General features: G+C 33.4%; 1 protein-coding gene across 1 annotated transcript; it reads right to left on the bottom strand.

The window, feature by feature from the left end:
• Nucleotides 1-11,215: 11,215 nt before the first annotated feature.
• Nucleotides 11,216-15,305, bottom strand: LOC145587544 (uncharacterized). Its single transcript, XM_081644277.1, has 4 exons — nt 14,665-15,305; nt 12,752-12,836; nt 11,826-11,867; nt 11,216-11,679 (listed from the first exon to the last, which is right to left on the bottom strand). Exons 1-4 carry the CDS (start codon nt 15,193-15,195, stop codon nt 11,606-11,608), a joined length of 732 nt encoding a protein of 243 aa, XP_081500403.1. The 5' UTR covers nt 15,196-15,305; the 3' UTR covers nt 11,216-11,605.
• Between the last annotated feature and the right edge of the window lie 4,247 nt (nt 15,306-19,552).

Below are 19,552 nucleotides of genomic sequence, written 5' to 3'. Positions count from 1 at the left end.
CATCGAGGTCTCCGTGAAAACACATTATGTTCTTTCTGGATTTATTTATGAAAATTTCAATTTCATAACTTTGTGATGGTCACGCTTGGCTCAAGCAAACATCGCTCGATCTAATCTAGACGTTTTGATATCTTGCCAAGTCGATTCTGTACTTCACTGAACTCTTGAACTATTCAAGGTCAAGTTTGTTCACATTTGATGAATATAGCCATATTCTTTCAAATTCTTTGTGAAATGTTGAAGTAAATGAATCCTCTTTAGCTTTCGGAGTCAATTGTCTATACTAAGAACAATAGCTCTTTACTTTGTCTGTTTCAACAAGTAAGACTTTCTTGTCTTAGAACGATTCCGAATCGATCAACTATCAAGAGCCTATCTAATAGAGCCTTGAGTACGTTCTTGTCGATGTGACATTGCTAAAGATGTTCGGAATGCAAATCATGCCCATGACTTTGAGCTTTTGCCAGTTTATCATGTTAAGAAAATGTTTGTCTATAATCAAGCATTCTTGACCCATGGTTTAGACAACCATGTCATTCAAATAAATTTGCAACTATTGCTCATTGCTTTGAATGTGAGTCTTTCCGTGTGTAAACGAATCAATTGCTGATTATGGAACACAATAGCCATTTATTTGTTCCAGCCTTAGCTTAAAGGTCTTTAAACAAAGCATACGACCTTACAACTTATGTAGCACCACTTGATTCATTCTAAGCTTGTAAGTCGATAACTTAGCTTATTTTCAATAGTTTGAGGTCACTTTCAAAGTGGAACACTCAAGCAGTATCCGATACTTTGTGAAGATAATGAGTTGCTAAGTTAACTTCAATAACATGGAATCTCATTCCTTTTCTTTGTTCCTCGTTTCCTATAATTCTTATCATACTTTATCTCATAATCTTTAAGAACCATTTCTTTAAGAGTCTTTGACTTTTATACTTTGTTAGGCATAATTAAGCATCTAATGCGCCGTAAAACAAAGTTCCATCTTTTCCTTTAATTCACGCTCGAATTACTACATCAATGAGTCCTACTCATCTATGTATTAAGCGAAAAGATATGTTGGTTGTCAATATTGACAATTTGAGTTTGCAACTAAATACTTCATGTTTTATCAAAACTACCTAGTATTTTGAATACATGATGTCCAACCGTCCTTTCGGACTTTGTTATAAAAGTCATTTATGAGAATTGTATTTTAGAAATGCTTTACTTTTCTTTGAGAACCATTCTCAAAGATTTCCTTTACCAATCATGGAAAACAATACAGTTTGATTTGGAATTCTACAAATATAAGTGCAAAGTATAACCATTTATCAAGTAAATAACATAATAAGTTTGAAAATTAAAAGGTATTCATGCAAATTTTCAATCTTATTAAACGTCTTATCCACGCATTAAATTTGTCCCCATTTGGCGAGAATAAGTCGATTCCAAGATCCAAAGAAACAAAGAGTGGTTAAGCATGCTTTGGCTTGTCTTAACACTCAATCTCCTAAGGTAAGCAACGCTTTGCTAATGGCTCCAAGCCACTCTTAGTTGAATAAATCGTCGCATCTAATTCTCTCTCAACAATTTATTCACTTTGCCACGACATGTTAGGACTCCATCACTCATATCGTTAAGTACAACCAAAACCAACTTGCATACCCGGTATGCCTTATGAGTCTAGGGAGTAGTAGTGATGCCTCGCTTTGGCGTAGCCCATCACTACTCTCAATAGGTCGATAAGTGTTGTTTTGGAATGGCAATTTTACTCAATATTTTAGGGACCTAGGGTTTCTATGTTGGTTGATTTAAGTGAACTTAATTAATCATCACAACATTCGAAATCCTAAACATGCATCTAACATATAATTCATATATAAATCATGAATATGTAAAGCATAAGCATTTTGATGCATATTTGGCAACTAGCATGACCCCTTGAATTCTTCAAGTCTTCAAAAGGTCTTCTTTTGCAACTTCATGGCTTTGTCTTCCAAGAACCTCCATCTTCAAGACTTGACCAAAATTATGCATTACTAGTATCTACGATTAGGACTAATCTAAATATTAAGGTACAAAAATACTCAACGGTACGCAGACCGTATTTAGATTTACAAAAATACATCACGGATCGCAGTCCGTATTTTCTATCCTAATCAGGCCCCACTAGTTGCCATTTTATAAAACCTGTGAGAGAATATACATTCCATTCATCCATTCACTATTTGTGAATGGCCCATGCATTTTACAACGATAAAACAAGTAACAATGCATAAACACGCGATAACTAGTAACTAATCTAGGTGGTTAATCCAATTAAGTCGCCTAATTAAAACTAGTCAAAGTTGTTTTAACCGATTATGTAAATAAGCGCAATTAATATTTGAAGCTCCCACTAAATTCCGCATCCATCTTAATTAATCCAATTAATTAAGCCGGTAAAACCCAATTATTTGCCAAAATAAAATTTTGCAAATGCCGCTCATAAAACCGAGGCCTAGCCTCCAAAATTTATTAAAATAATTAAAACCAAATTAAATTAAATTAAATTAAATTAAATTAAATTAAATTAATAAAATAATTAAAACGGCAAGATAAGAAAAAATTACGTAGTCCAAAAATATCCAAGTGCCTAGCACTAAGACTTGGAGTGCTCACAACTCGCACGATCTCATTGCACCACATTGTTTCACAAACAATGTCTACGCATATTACCCTTAATTATGTACCAAGCTATGCACAAAAACAACCCTCAAAGGAAGCTCAAAGCAAACACCCTAAGCGACTCACCCATGGCAAGCCACAAGGCTGCCATGGTGCGCCAAGGGGTGCACGCACAGCAGCCCATACACAGCACACACAGCAGCACCCCAAATTGAGGCATCCGAGCAGCCTCGGCAACCCATGGCTGCGTGAGCAGTCCAGCTGGCCGAGAGCTAGCTCGGGCTTCTTCGGCCTCGATTTGAGGTGCTCATACCTCGGGAAAAATCCCGATTTTGTGTGACACATTTAATCAATTTCTAAATTAATTTTAGAATCAATTAATTTTGAGGAAAAATGAAAATATAACAAGTCCAACTTAAATAAATTCATCCAAGTGCATTTAACCAATATTATTTCCAAGAACCATTCTTTAATAAAATTGGTTTAACTTGGTGCAACAAAATAAGGCAATTTCTCACTATTAATTTAATCAATTTAAATTAATCTTGAGATTTTGACAAAATAAAAGGGAGTTGAAAAAATGAACATAAGTTCAATAAAGATTTCAACTTTAATACTTGTGAATCCTTGAAAAATTATATCTTCCAATATGAAGATAAACAAATTTCTATCACAAGTTACAAACTTTATGACTCTAATCAACTAAAAAATGATTAAATCAACAAAGTTTAACAAAAATTCATGAAATTTAGTAACTCAAAGTTTCAATCACTTAACATAATTAAAGATTGAATCTTTAGTACTTAGAAGCCTCAAAGAACAACAATTTCACACTTAATGCAATTAATTTGCAATTATGTGAAAAATAAAACCAAGCTTTCAAACACAAATTACTACCAAGTAATCATGCCTAAAGAGGTAATTACATATAAAATATGTATTGAACCAATTACATAACCACCATAAATATGCAATTAATTTTCAAGGTTAGAAAGACTTAAAAAAATTTCTTCAAAACGAAAAATCCCTCGAAAAGTGCATTTCGACGCTCTAAGCTCGAATTTCCGACGTCTAAATATAAATTACTCGGTCGACTCATTAATTACTTCCGAATTAATTCGTCACTTCGGCTCGTTAGTTGCTTGGGTGTGACCCGAAGGGTTCAGTCAAGATTAAGCTGTAATATTAATTATGCATTAATATTACTGATCAGAAGCGGCCTCCACCCAGGCATTCCGATCACTTGACCTTACTGAAAAATTAGCTTTCTAATAATTCCGAACCCCCTATCAGAATAATACACTTGTTCGAAGGACACTATTCCTTTCAGTAGCCGTGACTTCTTGCCTTGGTATTAGATTAGTATTGCATGCATTACATGCATGCTTTGATGTTAATGCATGCTTTTGCATTATCAAAGTATGCTCATTTGTCTTTGGTGATTGTTGTTTTCCCTTTTTTTTTTTTTAAAAAAAAAAAAGGTGATTGAAAATATTAGAATAATAATAATAATATATAGGATACATAAAATCAGTAGTACTACACTTTTACCCGGGGTTAGAAAGTGATAATACAGTATGGGTTGCGGTTAAAATTATAAGGATTAGAGGGTCAATATTTAATACTTCTAATCATGATATGCCAAACGAAATAATTTTTACATATGAGTAGTAACAACATTATTTTTATTTTATTTTTTAAAAGATAACATTATTACTATTATTAGACTAAACGATTACACGAAATCACCAATCACCCCCTTATCTACCCAAAAAATACACCTCTTACCTTTTCATCTTCGGTTTCCATGGCTCCCGGAAACCAAAACCGTCAATCTCCATCTCCGTTCGACGAGCATTTTTGAGTGCTAAATTTATACTTAGCTTTGATTATGGTGTTAGTGGTGCTACTAATGGCGTTAATGATCTTCATAATCATGAATAAATGACGACTTGAAATTTCCGGGACGGAGTGTACAAGGTTTGAGTTGTGCTTCAAATTAACATTGTGTTTTATTCGTAAATTAGAAGTACAAATTGTAAGGGTTTTGTATACTCCGAAATTATAAACAAACATTTCTTGGATTTGTCTCTTATGTCCAATTATTGCGGTTGTTGTTTAGTAAAATTAAACCTGTTATTATAATTATGAAATTATGCAAAATTTATTAGTTAATTGAAAGTAAAAAGAAAATTATGGAAAATAGGGGATCAAAATTTGGTGTCTACAGGTATCAAAGGGCACACAACTGAGATATCTAGACATTTTTTAAACATCAAAACATTATTTCAAAGACTTAAAGGTCGAGCATTCAATTCAAAAAAAATACAGAGCTCCTCCTAAATAAAAATACATCTCCAAATCTCTAATCACCACCATTAATGTTCATCTTCACCACTCCTCCATGAAAGCTTCTTCAAGTCATCTCCCTAAATAATACCTCCCCCAAGTTGCAAATTTCTAACTACATTCACCCTCATCATCCAGATATAATTCATCCACTCTATCACCATTATCAAGATTCTTCCCAACCATTAGATTTCACCTCCATAAACACCCAATTACAATTCAAAGTTTCAATATTTAATCTAATTTCAACCCTCGAATTTACCTATAAATTGAGCAACAATTTAATACATTTTCATTTTAATTTAATTGCAAACTTACCTACAAAATTTCAACAATTGAACTTAATTAATATACCCTAAAACTCCATTTTTTTTCTTTCCTTTGTCTTTCTCCTAAGCGCCACTAGCACGGTTGTTGCCCAACATCACCCCTTATATATGACGCCGCTTGCTACCCAGCCAGTTACCACCCTATTGTAGCCCCTTCCTCCCTTTTCCCACTTTTCCTTCATACACCCCTTTACACTAAAGATAGCTTAGGGCTTGTTCATTTGAGTTGTACTTTTCTACTCTGCTAACACCCGCTCTGCTTGCTGAGCCTTACCCTGCTCTGCTTTCACTGCTCAATATTGAACTCACACAAATGTTTTGAACTTTTAATTATACGTTCTTGAGTTTGAGTCACATGTTATAAAATTGTGATCTATGTTCAAAAAATTTACTAGTATATTCAAAATTTTTACACGCATGTTTTTTTTTAAAAAAAGAAGTTCCAAAGGACACAAATTTCATTTATTAAAGTCATACGACATCTACAATTAATGATTAACGACAAAGAAAATAGATTTAACAAAACTAAACAAGAATTAACTAGAGAAGGACTAAGAATCCGAATACATAGATATAACAATTCGGCATATTCTCGATTCGTTGTCTCATACAACTTTTTGAGTGGATTCGCCGTCTTCGTAATTTTTGGAGGAAGAAAATTCTTGTGACAATTTTGTATCTTGAATCAAAGTAACCAATATCAACCATAGCCCCGCATAACCTGATACTATTCCAAGCACAGAGAACACCTTGTCTTTCGAACTGAAATTGAAAAAACCTTGTCTTTCGAAGGAGAAAAACCTTTTTTTTCGAGGGTGACAAATTCCTCTCGAACAGAGGAACATTGTTATAAACTAAAAACAAATTAAAGGAAAAAAACTTAGATTGGGGCTTTCCACCGACAAAATCTGATAGAAGCCCTTCAAAAATTAACAATGGAGGCTAAGGTTTAGGAAAGAGGAGAGAGGTTAGGGTTTTTTAGAAGAGAGGAGAAGTTTACAATAATTTTTACTCACATATTTTAATTTTAAAATCAGTTCTCATATAAGTATAAGTTCTACCATATGGCCATATTCTCACTACTTCCCTCCCCTATATATGTATATATGGGCTCTATTTAAGGAAGTCTAAAAAAATAAATAAATAAAAAATAAATAAAAACTATAATTTGCTAAAAACATGAACTCAAGTACTCAACCATATTTTGGCAAAGGCTACACATAAACTCAGTTTATGTGCGCCACGTATAAACCGATGACATGGCACTCTTTGATTGGTAAAATGTTTAGCCTCAACAATAATATAATTTATTATTTCATTTAAATTTTAAACCAAAAATTTCAAATTATTTCAAATCAATTTTGTGTTTTCAATGCACAATGAATGACCCCCCACAATCCTAACCACCCTTTTCTCTCTCCTCTCAATTTTTTTGCCTGATTATTTTTTGGTCTTGTTTTTCTCTCTTCTCTCTCTTCTTCTTTTTGTTCTTCATGTTCTTAACTTCAAATTCAATTTTTTTTTTTGTTCCAGATTTTTTTTGTAATTATTTTTTTTATATATACAATGTGTATTATATTCATGACTAATTTATCGCATATTATCTTTGGCTAAAATTTTTTGCGTTTCGAATTTCGATTTTAACCATTTCGATTTCGTCTCTCTTCGCTCTCTTGTTATGTTCTTCATGTTCTTAATGATTTTATGAAAAAAATTCATCCTTTGCTTGACAATATTTGTTTTTTCAAAATTCATTGAATATACAATGTTATGTTATACATTTTTTTTTTCTAGATTAGCTTCATTGTTTAAATTGTTTTTGTAGACAAATTATGTTATAAGTATAAAATTCACCCAGATTGAAATATCGTGCTATATTATGTGAATTTAAACAACGTTATTTCCAATATTTGTCAATTTACCTATTTTTTTATGAACAATTTTCCCATAATTTAAACATCAAACTTTAAAATTTCTGCAAGTTAGATTGTTGACTAGTAACAGATCCTGGACATTAGATTAATCACAAGCATAACACATTAAACTCCTTGAATTATCACGATGACTGATGACATATTTTTAAGAAATTAATATCCAGTTTTAGCACCAAACTATTGAAAACAAATTAAAGTAAGACATAGGAAAAAAATTAAAATTATAAAACAGGAAATAAAATTAGGTATCTTAAAAAAAACGAATGGTAACAATTTTAAATTTCTAATTTATTTAGTAAGAACATTTATTTTGATAGTATTCATTAACTAGATTATAGTAACAAAATATATTTAAATGGTATATTACAAGTTTTATCATTTTTTTGCCTTGTAATAATCGATTATCTAATATTAAGGAATAAGATCATATTAGTATTGCAACGCATAATGAATGAATAGTTTATTGAAAACAGTTAGTAATATGATGAGAAAAAAGGATAATAAAACGTTAGTTAGAGATGCTGTTACAGAAATAACATAGTTATAAAAAATTTAGTCTTTTTAATTATAAATATGTAATATGGAACTTTTCTTTCACATAACACTAAATTTATTAGTAACTGAAAAATATTTTTTGTATTCCAAATGTTATTTATTATAAACCTCCACTATTTGATTTTAACCCTACACTATCTCATTTAATCCCTCCAATTTAAGTTTTATGTTACGTATTGGGTGGTTGAAGCAAAAATTGAGCATTTCCAGAGTTAGGGCTTGTTTTGATTTACTGAACTAAATTAAACTGAACTGAGCTGAATTGAATTGTTTATGAGAGAAGGAACATAGGAACTGAACTGAACTGAACTGAACTTAAGTTGAAGAGAACATGTCCTTACTCTTAGTTTTTTACTATTTATTTTTGCATAATATCATTTTTTGATAACAATTGATCGAGATTTAGTATTTGTATATTACAAGATAAATAATTGCAGTGCCTTATAAGTAACAATTATCTAATATTAATTCAAAGAAGCATTATTTTACTTTTATAAAATAACAATTGATCAAGACTTTATATTATAAATTCTCCGTAAAAAAATGATATCCTCACTTGGATAATCTTTTCATTTTAAGTACATTGGAACCACGACTTATTATTTTGGAATAAAGTACTCCCTTTTTTTTGGCATCAGTTTGACTGGCACATTTGCCGAGATGGAACTTTGACCATTAATATCTTTAATTGTTAATTAGTAAAATTATAACAAAATTATTTTATGAAACTAGACATTATGAAAATCTAAGTGATGCATTTAAAAAAAATGGAGGGAGTACATTGAGATCATTTTTTTTATTGGGACCATTGTAATCAAAAAAATATGGAAAACTAATGAGGATAAGTGAGGAATTAAAATAGAAAGTGGAAATATCATTTTAAAACGAAACGAGTATATTACAAGTTTAATAATTGGCGTGCCTTATTTAGAGCTATCAATTCGGGTAAACGGGTCGGGTTTGGGTTGGGTAAGAGTGTGTCCGGTCAACTCGGGTCGGGTCAATTCGGGTTAATGCCATAACCTATGCAGGTGGTTCGGGTTGGGTCATGCTTGAGTCGGGTTACGTCGGGTCATACATCTTATCGGGTTTGGGTCGGGTTTAGATCGGGTTACATTTGGGTCGGGTGAACAATAGGTCAGGTTTAATTCGGATTTTCACGACTTAAAACGGGATAGGGTAATTCTCGGGTTCGAGTCGGGTTCGTTTCAAGTCAATAATTTGCATGTTGGAATCAGGTCGGGTCATTCTCGGATTTGAGTCTGGTTCGGTTTAAGTCAATAATTTGCGAGTTATAATCAGGTCGAGCCATTTTCAAGTCGAATCATTCTCGGGTTCAAATCGGGTTCGGTTCAAGTAAATAATTTGCGGGTTATAATCATGTTGGGTCATTTCCAAGTCGGGTCATTCTCGGGTTCAAGGCGGGTCATGTTCATGTCAATAATTTGCAGGTTACAATCAGGTCGGGTCATTTCCAAGTCGGGTTATATTCGGGTTCAACTAACTATAAATAGATAATTATAATTTTTATCAAGCTAATTATTTCCTTTGACTATAATATATATGGAAACATACTAGGGAACTATAGTCTATAATTTAGGAAGATAATTATCTCCTTTGACTATACAACAAATCTATACTATATATTTAACTCTTAAATTTGGGGATGATGCTCCTTTCTTTTGCTCGTCTGGACCGACTTGGTCTCCCTAGACAAAATGCTTTGATCAACAATAATAAGGTGGTCTAAATTGCATTTAAGGTGATTTGAAATCGGGTCAGGAACAATTTGGGTTGAATTTAGGTAGGGTCAATAACAAGTCGTGTTGATTTCGAGTCGGGTTAGTAACAGATCGGGTTGAATTTTGGGTCGGGTTAGTAATAGGTCGAGTAAAATTCAGGTCGGGTCAATAACAAGTTGGGTTGAATTTGGGTCAGGTCAATAACAAGTCGGGTTTGTAATAGGTCGGGTTAAATTAAGGTCGGGTCAGGAACGGGTCGGGTTGAATTCGGGTAGGGTTAGTAACAAGTCGGGTTAAATTCGGGTTTTGACGGGTTAAAACGGGTTTGGGTCAATTTCGGTTCAAGTCGGGTTCAGTTCAGGTCAATAATTTACGGGTTACATTCGGGTCGGGGTCATCTCCAGGTCGATTCATGTTCGGGTTTGGGTCTCACATACTCGGGTAAAATCGGGTCTAGGGTTGGTTTCTGGTCAGGTTAGGGTCACCAACTTTTCGGGTTTAGATGGGTCGGTTAATAATCGAATTCGGGTCGTTATTTCGGGTCAGGTCAGCTTTTGACAGCTCTAGCCTTATTATAATCAGTAACTAGTGTGTGGCCCGGATGATGTCCCGAATTGCTAGTCTAATTATATCCCTACAATAATTTTATTGTAACGAACCATCGATCTAATATTTTATTGTAATCCTTTGACATGTTATTTTTATATTCTGTTGCTTTATTTTAAAGTTATATTCATTTTTTATAACAAAAAAATGTTTATTGAAATCGTGAGTAAAAAAATAAAGGTAGAATACAAAACTATAATAAGGTTAAAATTGTCTAACTATTTAACATTTTCGAAAATATATCTATATGAATGTCTTTAGAAAAAGCATTAAAAAAAGAATTTCGTTGGTGTCTTAATAATAATTTATTGATTTGTAATTTAAGAAACATTATCAAATGATATATTATTCAATTCTTACAAAAAAAAACCTCTCTCTTCATTAATGACTCTGATTATTCATAGTAACAAATTTTGTTTATTAGTATCATAATATAATTGTTTAGTAACACAATAAATTTTGAGCGCCAAAAAAGGAAGGAGTGAAAGAAGTCCGTTAAAATTAGTGCCAACTTAAAATTTCTACCCTCCTGTTTTTCCCTCTGTTTTTTTTTTTTTTTTTAGCTTAAGTTAATGTGTTAAGCTTTTTATTGGAAGTTTATATTGACCTAGTTTATGTGCATCATCTCTCCCATATTTTTCAAACCAACCGCCAAAAAAAAGGTTTTGTTTGGGTTTATTGACCATATAGTAAACAATTAAACACCCCTACTTTTGGTTCAAGTGTTCTAATCAAATTAAGTAAGATGGTTAATCAGACATGGGCTCTTTATAAAATGGATTAGGCTTCAAAATAGACACGCTCTAACTCAATTTTTTTTTAAAGAGGTTGTATAGCCTATAGACTCTTGGTGTTCTTAAAATCGACTGCAAAATACATTAGCAATTGATGCTACCGGGCAAGCCTCAAGCCAAACTCAGTACCTCAGTGTAGAGATCTTCTACAAGCAACAAAGCTTGTTGACTCAATTTGAGTACTGAGTTATCCATGTCAGCATGCTGTATTAGGAACAACTGCAATTAGCATCTTATTTACAGTGTTTCTTCAGTTTTCTAGTTTAATGATGTTATTGTAGACTTCTCTGAATAAACACTATGCACCTGAGCTACTACATGAAAGTAATCCTTTGCCAAGTCCAATGTAACTGAAGTTCTACAACGCGCAGATGATACAAAGTAAACAATACCATCACAGAAGGCTGATCTTTCCAGATTGAAACATATTAACCTAAATACATCCCTCTGTAAAGATGCAAGTCTCCCCGCACAAAAACTACAGCATGGACGTCTTTCAAAATTTGGCTGAGCAGGATGCAAACCTGAATCCATTTCTTCAGGATGACGTGACACATATAATCCTATTCCATCCCCTCCCTCCTGCCTGGTTAGGTACTATAGACAAATGTAAAATAAAAAAGAAAAATTGCAATACGTCTTTGCTAGTCAGGTAGGGTCTCTGCAGGCTTTCTTTCAGCCAAGGCCTTCTCAGCAGTTATTTTCTCAGGAACAAAATCTGGTTAAAAACAATAAAGCAACATTTTTAAGTACCACAGAATGTATCAAGTGGTCAAAATATTCATCGAAAGGCTAAATGAAGAATCAAATATTTGTATTCAAGGACCAAAATTGGCAAAAGTGAAGAATAAGGGTTGGGAGTACCTGAAAGGAAGTCGAGCCTCTTCTCTTTACAGACAACAGAGGCTGAAAAAGACAGAAACAACTTTAAGACTTTCTCCATGCAATAAAGAAACTCAAATTAACACAAAGCAACAGGCAGGTGCAAGGCAAGTCACTAAAATATCCAAACTTTAAGCCAGAGTCCACTACCAAAATTAAATGTCAGCAGCATAATGACAAGTGCTGCTTCCATAGTCATGCAAAATGCTTAGGAGTTAGGACTACTTACATTTTCCACATCATCATCCTTCCCCCACTCAAGTCATCTTTATATCTCAATTTTCACTTATTGTTAACAGCATAAAGGCTAAATATTCTATGATCTATCTATTCTTCTTTTGTTTTCTAGTATGCCTGGTCCATTTATGTAGGAAATTACAGCAGTCACTTTTATGAGGACTAGTGCAGATGTTAATTAACAATAATCAGTTTGCAGAAGATTGTCAAATTTTGAGTATGACCTTAGGGCTTACATTATTTAGGAAAATAAATAAATAAAATCCGAATTACAACACAACGATCATCTTTTGCTGTTGACATGCAGCCTAAGATTAATCAACATCTGAAAGCTGCTCTCATTCAGCCTTAGATCAGCTTTCAAAAGCTTAGAGTTATTGCTGGCTCTCATGGATCAGTAGACCTCATTGCAGAAACTTTCTTCATATATCTCATTATTATCAGGTAGTTACACAATATCTGCGTACATTGTACTAACAATGATATTGCTTTTAGTTAAGGCTTTTCAAGAATCAATAAACCTTATCTTAATAGCACCTTCCTATGTTCCACTGCTAGTGGCAAAAAGATACTTTGTATCTTGCTACACTACCTATATTGTAGCTTCTTAATAATAGCTACAACTGAGTACTCAACAAAAGTGACAACTGATTGTAGCAAAGAGATCTTACCAAGGTGCTTGTAGCCAACGAAGCTCTTACGATCTTCAACAGCAAAGTCATATGCATCTTTTGAGAATAGTTCAATAAACTTTTCCTGCAACCAACAACGGAAACAAAGATAAGCATTAAGAACAGAAATATAACAAACTTAAGTATTAAGCTGTTATATACTTGTTCCAAACAATAATAATTGTGACAACTTCTCCATTTTCTGTCTTGCCAAACCATGAACCTGGGAAAAAAATTATATAAAAAAAAATTTCTTATATAAGTCAAAAGCGTTAGCAATTCTTACACTATCTCAGTTTACGGTTTTTCCCTTTTTTGTTTGGTATTATATTTCTTCATTTCCAAATCCTTTTAGTGAACAATACTCTACAGTCCACAATTGTTTCTTGGCAAAAATAAGACTAAAGATTATAAATGTGAGGACTTAGAAGTTAGAGATCTGAGATGTCAAAACATTCAAAACTCACAAGGGCAATATAACAAGCCACCAGATTATAAAAAGGTAGAATCGTGTTCCATATATTAGGAGTTAATGAGTTATTGCTGAAATATTATTGTTAGAATGTCTAACATCAGCCAATGAATTTCAAGTTAGTCATCACCCTTCTATTTCTCTCATTCTAAGAAAATCGTGTCAGGAGAAAAAGAGAAAGTGTACACTGAAGCATCCATAAAACTATGACATGCATACCACCCACTAGTCATAACGATATTTATGAACTTTAAAAGTGACAGTTCACTTTCCCTGTATACATAGAAGGTATAGAATCGATGCATACCACCCACTAGTCATAACAATTTATTTGAACTTGAAATGTGAAAGTTCTCTTTTCCTGTACATATTGGACTGATAGGTCTAGAATCCAAATTTCTAAATTTGAATCTTAATACTCAGAGAAACAACAAATCCAGCTAATATGATATCATGTATCACAAGAAGTTTTCCCGAATTCAGAAATCCAATTTCTTATGTTTACTCATGTAACCTGCTTATTCGATAGTTCGATACCATACTAATTAATTATCATCATTCCTCAATATGTACCCATCATTGTCAACCTAACCGATCACATCTTCAAATCAGCTCTACTACCCTTCTTAACTGCAGCCTGATGTTCTCAGCCAACTAATATTCACCTTTCTGTCTCCTTCCCCCTCTATCTCTGTCTACCTCATTATCCAACAGTACGGTGAATACAACTTCAGACCTCCACACTTGCATGTTGAGCATCCTAAAGCCCCAATACACCATCATCAAAAATACGAAAAGGCTACAATTATACATCTTCCGAGTTCCAACCAACCATTTACAACCTTAATTAGACTCCACTTGACAGCAATTTTGAGGCTCCACAAACTACTATTGTTAAAATATAACCAACCAATTCATATTGTAGAATTTTACTTAAAATCCTTGCATATACACTCACAAATTGGTGCCCAACTATTGCCTTTTCTTCTCCAAACCAATAACCTCATCCACTCCCTCACACAGCAACATTATGCATAACATTCACTTCTTAACCGACGCCAAAGGCCACTTCTTGTACGATTTTGCTGTAATCTCTCCAACCCCCAATAATCTTAGTTGAAACTACAATTCTTCAATTACCTACCATGATCCCAAACCTTTCCCTAATCCAATTAATACATATCACTAAATAATCAATAATTTTACACCAACTAATTCTCAATCAACTAGTCCAACACAGAGCAAACCCTAACAGTATTGAGTTAACAAATTGCAGCAATTGCAAGCAGACATACACAAAATTCAGAATTATTTCAATTAAACACAAACCCAGAAAAATTAAAACAAATTAAGCAAAACCCACTTCAAAATCAATCAAATTCAACCAAAAATTCAATTCAAAAATCAATAGAATATAGGAAAAAGAGGAGAGAGAAATTACAGCAGCTTTGTTGATAAGAAAAACAGCTTCACCACTAATCTTGGAATCAGAAGAAACACCCTCACTCTTAACAATCCGAACAATTCGATTCATCGGAAAAACACACTCAGAATTCTCTTCCTTCTCCTCCTCCTTTCCCTTCCTCTGATTTTTCGCCATTGTCGCCGTCTTCGGCTTCTTCTCCTTCTTCACATCCTCCACCTTTCTCTCTCCTCCCCCATTCTCCGCCTTCCTTTTCTGCTTCTGGGTTTGATCCTTCCCTTCATTCTCAATCTTCACCTTCTTCTCTTCTTTCTTCTTCTTATTATTCTGGGTTGTTGTGGGAGAAGTTTTCTTCTTGTTGACAGCAATGGCGGATTTGGTGCCATTGCTACTCTTGGGTTTTCCATTTTGTTGTTGAGATGATGATTTGAGTTGTGAAATTAACAGTTCTTCTTCTTCATCCTCTGTCTTTCCACCATTGTTGTTGTTGTTCTTGGTTTCCTTCTTCTTCCTTGAGAAAGTCTTCTCAAATCTCTTTCCGCTGCTCATCTCTCTCTGTCTTCGAGCAGTGAAGAAAGAAAGGAGTGTCAAATCGTAAGGGAGAATTGTAATTGCAGAAGGAACCCCAAATCAGGAGGTAGGCTCGGCTCGGCTCGTCTCGGCTCAACCAAAGTTATGTTATGAGGTTTAAAAACCAAGCATATGTGTATTGAAGTCAATTTACTTTTTTTTTTTTTTTTTTTTTTTGTTTTTTTTTTAAGAAATCCCATGAGACTAAATTTAATTAATTAAAGTCATCCGACATACTTAATGAACGAATTTAGCAAAATCAAACAAGAATTAATCAATGAAAGGCTAAAAATTCAAATACGTAAATATAACAATTCTCGATTCGTTGTCTCATACAACTTTTTGAGTGGATCCGTCGTCGCTTTGTAATTTTGTGAGAATGAAAATTCTTGCGTTAATTTTGTAACCCGAATTCTAGCAATAATTAGTCATAGCCTCGTACAGCTGGATACCAAATTAAACACAAATAACTTTGTCTTTTGAAAGAGTTTGAAAAACCTTTGTCTTTCGAAATAAATCGGCAAAAACCTAGTCTTTCAAAGGAGATAAACTCTTTCTTTCGAGGGACACATTATTATAACTTAAGAATCAAAAAGATTAAAAAAAAAAAGTTGAGGCTTTCCATCGATGAAATCCAATGAAAGCCCCTCAAAATTAACAAAGGAGGCTAGACTTTCGGAGAGAGAAGAGATATAGGAGGTTAGGGTTTTTTTGTCAATTTACCTATAATTGAATCTATTTGATATAAAGTACGAAGTATCGGTAATTTTTATTGCAAGGTAAGAAGGAAATTTTTTTAAGAATCCCTCTTCACAAGGGACATTCATGAGCATAATCTATCGGAGATCATCTTAAATTGACGGTTTAATAACAATCTAGCATCTTAATTTGTCGTCTTCTGCCATTGAAAACCTAAAGCGCCTTCTACATGATAATAGGAAGAATAGAATTGCTTTTATTATCCACAATGTTTTATATGTTCCTATACAGACTATTATCGGTGTCCATAAGCTTGTTGTTCAAAGCAAGATTAGATTAGAAGAGTCATTTAATTTGTGACACTAAATAAAACACTAAGGGAATTCATAATATATCATAAGAAAGAACCGATACAGGCTAGATTTGTTACAAATTAAACGTCTATATTATATTATATTTATTATGCATACTATCAATTACTAAATAATTTAGCTTAGTCCTCTAATCTGCTGCGTAAATCGTTTCTCGATTATATTTAAGAAGGAACGTAAATCTTCAATGATATGCTCAATCTGCTAAGGGATTGTCCACCTGCCATTTATTGAGTGGGTAACTGATATATCTTCAATTTAAATGTTCGTTATAAATCTCTTGTTTATAATGTCCAACAAAGATACTAGAATTATTAACACATATGCTATTTATCTAACAATGATATTGCTCATATAATAGTCTCAACATCATCTAATAAGAAAAAAAATTAGATCTGTGTTGAGCTCGATCGAAAGAATTATGTCTTCTTACTATCATTTAGGAGGGCTTGTACACGTTTGATATCTCTTCCAACTTTGTATATGTGGTTTATACTATCATATGGATCAACAAATGAATACAAACATTTCTTTTATTAAGTTTTCGACTTTTCATATTTGAGAATTTAAGGATAGAATAATGCATTAGTGAGTTTTACTTCATCACCACATGTTAAGTGTTAGCTCTAACCGACCCGAAGTGAGACAAATAATAGGACCTTGAGTTTAGAAATGCCTTAAATTGGGTGAAAAAGTGGTTTGGAAGCATATATAGTATTGTTCGTTTTCATAAAACGAGTAACAACGTGTATAAAAGGAGTAAATGTGAGTCTCCAACTCTCCACTACTTTACTATTTTCTCTCTTTTTGTAAATCTTTGTCTTTCTTGTTCTCCATCTTAACACGCAAGATTGTAAGGGCCATTCTTTTCATCAATTTATTTTACCGACAAAATCATAGGTATAAATTCGTTCTATGCATGAAAGAACTAATTTTTTTTTTTAATAGACCAACTATTTTTATATTGGACCTACTTTAAAAAAATATAAATAAATAAATAATAATAATAAAAATTTTAAAAATTAGCACAAAACCTTCATGATAAGAGACTTTTATGTCACTTTTAGGGTGTTTATCGAGTCGTTTCTCGGCTTATTTTTCCATTAATTTAACCCTTTTTGTCCTTTATTTCTTTTATTTACTTATTCTCGTCTTTTATCTTTATTTCGAGTATTTTAGTAGTTTTTAATAGTTTTTAGTTTATTTTCTTAATTTATTTAAACTATCTTATTTTCTTTGATTTTATTTTAAGTTTTTAGTTCTTGTTATTTAATAAGTTCCTAGTTTCTTTTATTTTCTTATTTTATTTTATTTTCATATTTGTTTTACTTTATTTTATTAATTTTCTTTTGATTTTATTTTTAAGTTTATTTTATTTTATTTTATTTTTATTTTATTTTATTTTGTCTTTTGTTAATACCCTCGTGTTTTCGTTGTAGGACGAGTTTGGTGTTTCGGGTTTTAACGTCGGGTTCAAGGTCTGAGGTCCAAGGTCCGAGGCACAAGCTGCTGCCAACTCCCTTGCTCTTCCCCTGTTTCCCAATCAGCCCCCACAAACCAACAGCAACATCACGCAACAGCAATCTCAGCCCCAACAACCACCAGCCAGCAGCACCTGCTGCGCCTCCCAAAACACCACCCACGAAGCTCCCTTACCACCACACTCCAATCATCCACAACAACAACAACAACAGCTACACCAGCAACACACCATCACACTAATACACCAGCCACCGCCAAAACCACCATCAATCACCACCAAACCACTCACCCACACACTCTTCGCAACTCCCCTGTTTCAACCAAACAGAGCAGCCACGCATCTCACCCCACACACCACCAACGCCAACAGCAACATCAACAACAACCACGCACTCCACCATTGCTGCCCCCTTCACCACGCAAATCAGCAGCATCAGCCACCACCGCGCACACACCCTGTTCTCACCTCGCAACAATCGCCCATCAATCGGAATTTGCAGCCTCGCAATTGGCAATTAATTACCCAAATTTATCCCCAATTCGATAGGAGCTATTCGCGGCCGCGCAGCCCTGTCAGAAGGCGCACAATTGGAGTCGAAATACAGATTGTAGGCAGTAGCTTTGCGCGACCTATGCGCGGTGTCTTCGCGGGCGCGTAGATCGGGGTTCAATTTGAACCACATCACGAGCTTTGCACGTGATTTTAATGAAAATCCAACGGCCATGATTTGAAGATGCTGTTGATGGTGTTGTTGATTGAAGTTGATCGACGGTGATGATTGATGATGGTGAATGGCGGTTGAATGGTGGAGATGTTGATGATGAAATCAAAGCAGTGAATTGAAGGAAGTAGACAAGGGGTATTTCGTGGGTCTGATGGCAGTGATGGTTTCCTTTTTATTTTTCTTTTTCTTTTTATTTTTAGTTTTGTTATTTTTATTTTTCTTTTTATTTAGTTTAATTTCTATTTTATTTTCTCTTTTATTTTTATTTTATTTTTAGTCCTTGTATTATAAATACCCCTTTTAGGGTTATTCTCTAACAACTTTCACTTAACATTTTTAATTCCACCCTAGATTAGATTAGAGTAGTTTAGCTCTTTTATTTTCTCTCTCTTAGGGTTAGATTAGTTTAGAGAGAGAAAGCTTGGATTTTTCATGGAGTTTTTGGGATTTTGAATAAGCAAATTTGTGGATTTTTTCTCTCATAAATTCAATGAGTCTTCCTAACTTTCTCTCACCTTTATTGCTTTCATTTATTATTGTTTTTGCTTATTTATTTGTTGATTTGAGTAGATTAATTAGTTTAGTTATTTGATTCTTGCTTTTATTATTATTTTACCTTGTTTTCCATGTTTTTGTTCACCATGTTAGCTTAGGTTTTGTTCTAGGGAAATGGATGAAGATTATGTTAATTAATTTAATGATTGATTGTGATTAGTATGGAATTGTATCTTGATTATTGTGTATGGATGATGCTTTTATGGATTAGAATCTTTCTAGCTAATTGATTCTATGTTCTTAATTGTATTTTCAATCAATTGCGCGAGAGTGAGTTGGTTGAGAGCCCTAAATTCTTCCATACCTTTGCTAGGCTAGTTGCACGAGAGTGAATTAGTTTAGTAGGATAATTAACATGCTTAATTGTGCGAGAGTGAGTTAAATGTGTTGATTGTTCCTAACCGAGGTCATTTTCATCTAATTGTATGATGTTGTTGAATGCATTGATGTAATTGGATTTCACTTTCCCTAGTTTTAGTTGTTTGTTCTTAGTTGTGTCTATTT

The sequence above is a fragment of the Chenopodium album genome, chromosome 17, assembly GCF_948465745.1.
Source record: "Chenopodium album chromosome 17, dcCheAlbu1.1, whole genome shotgun sequence".
NCBI classification, from domain to species: domain Eukaryota; kingdom Viridiplantae; phylum Streptophyta; class Magnoliopsida; order Caryophyllales; family Amaranthaceae; genus Chenopodium; species Chenopodium album.
This window is presented reverse-complemented; position numbering and strand designations above follow the sequence as displayed.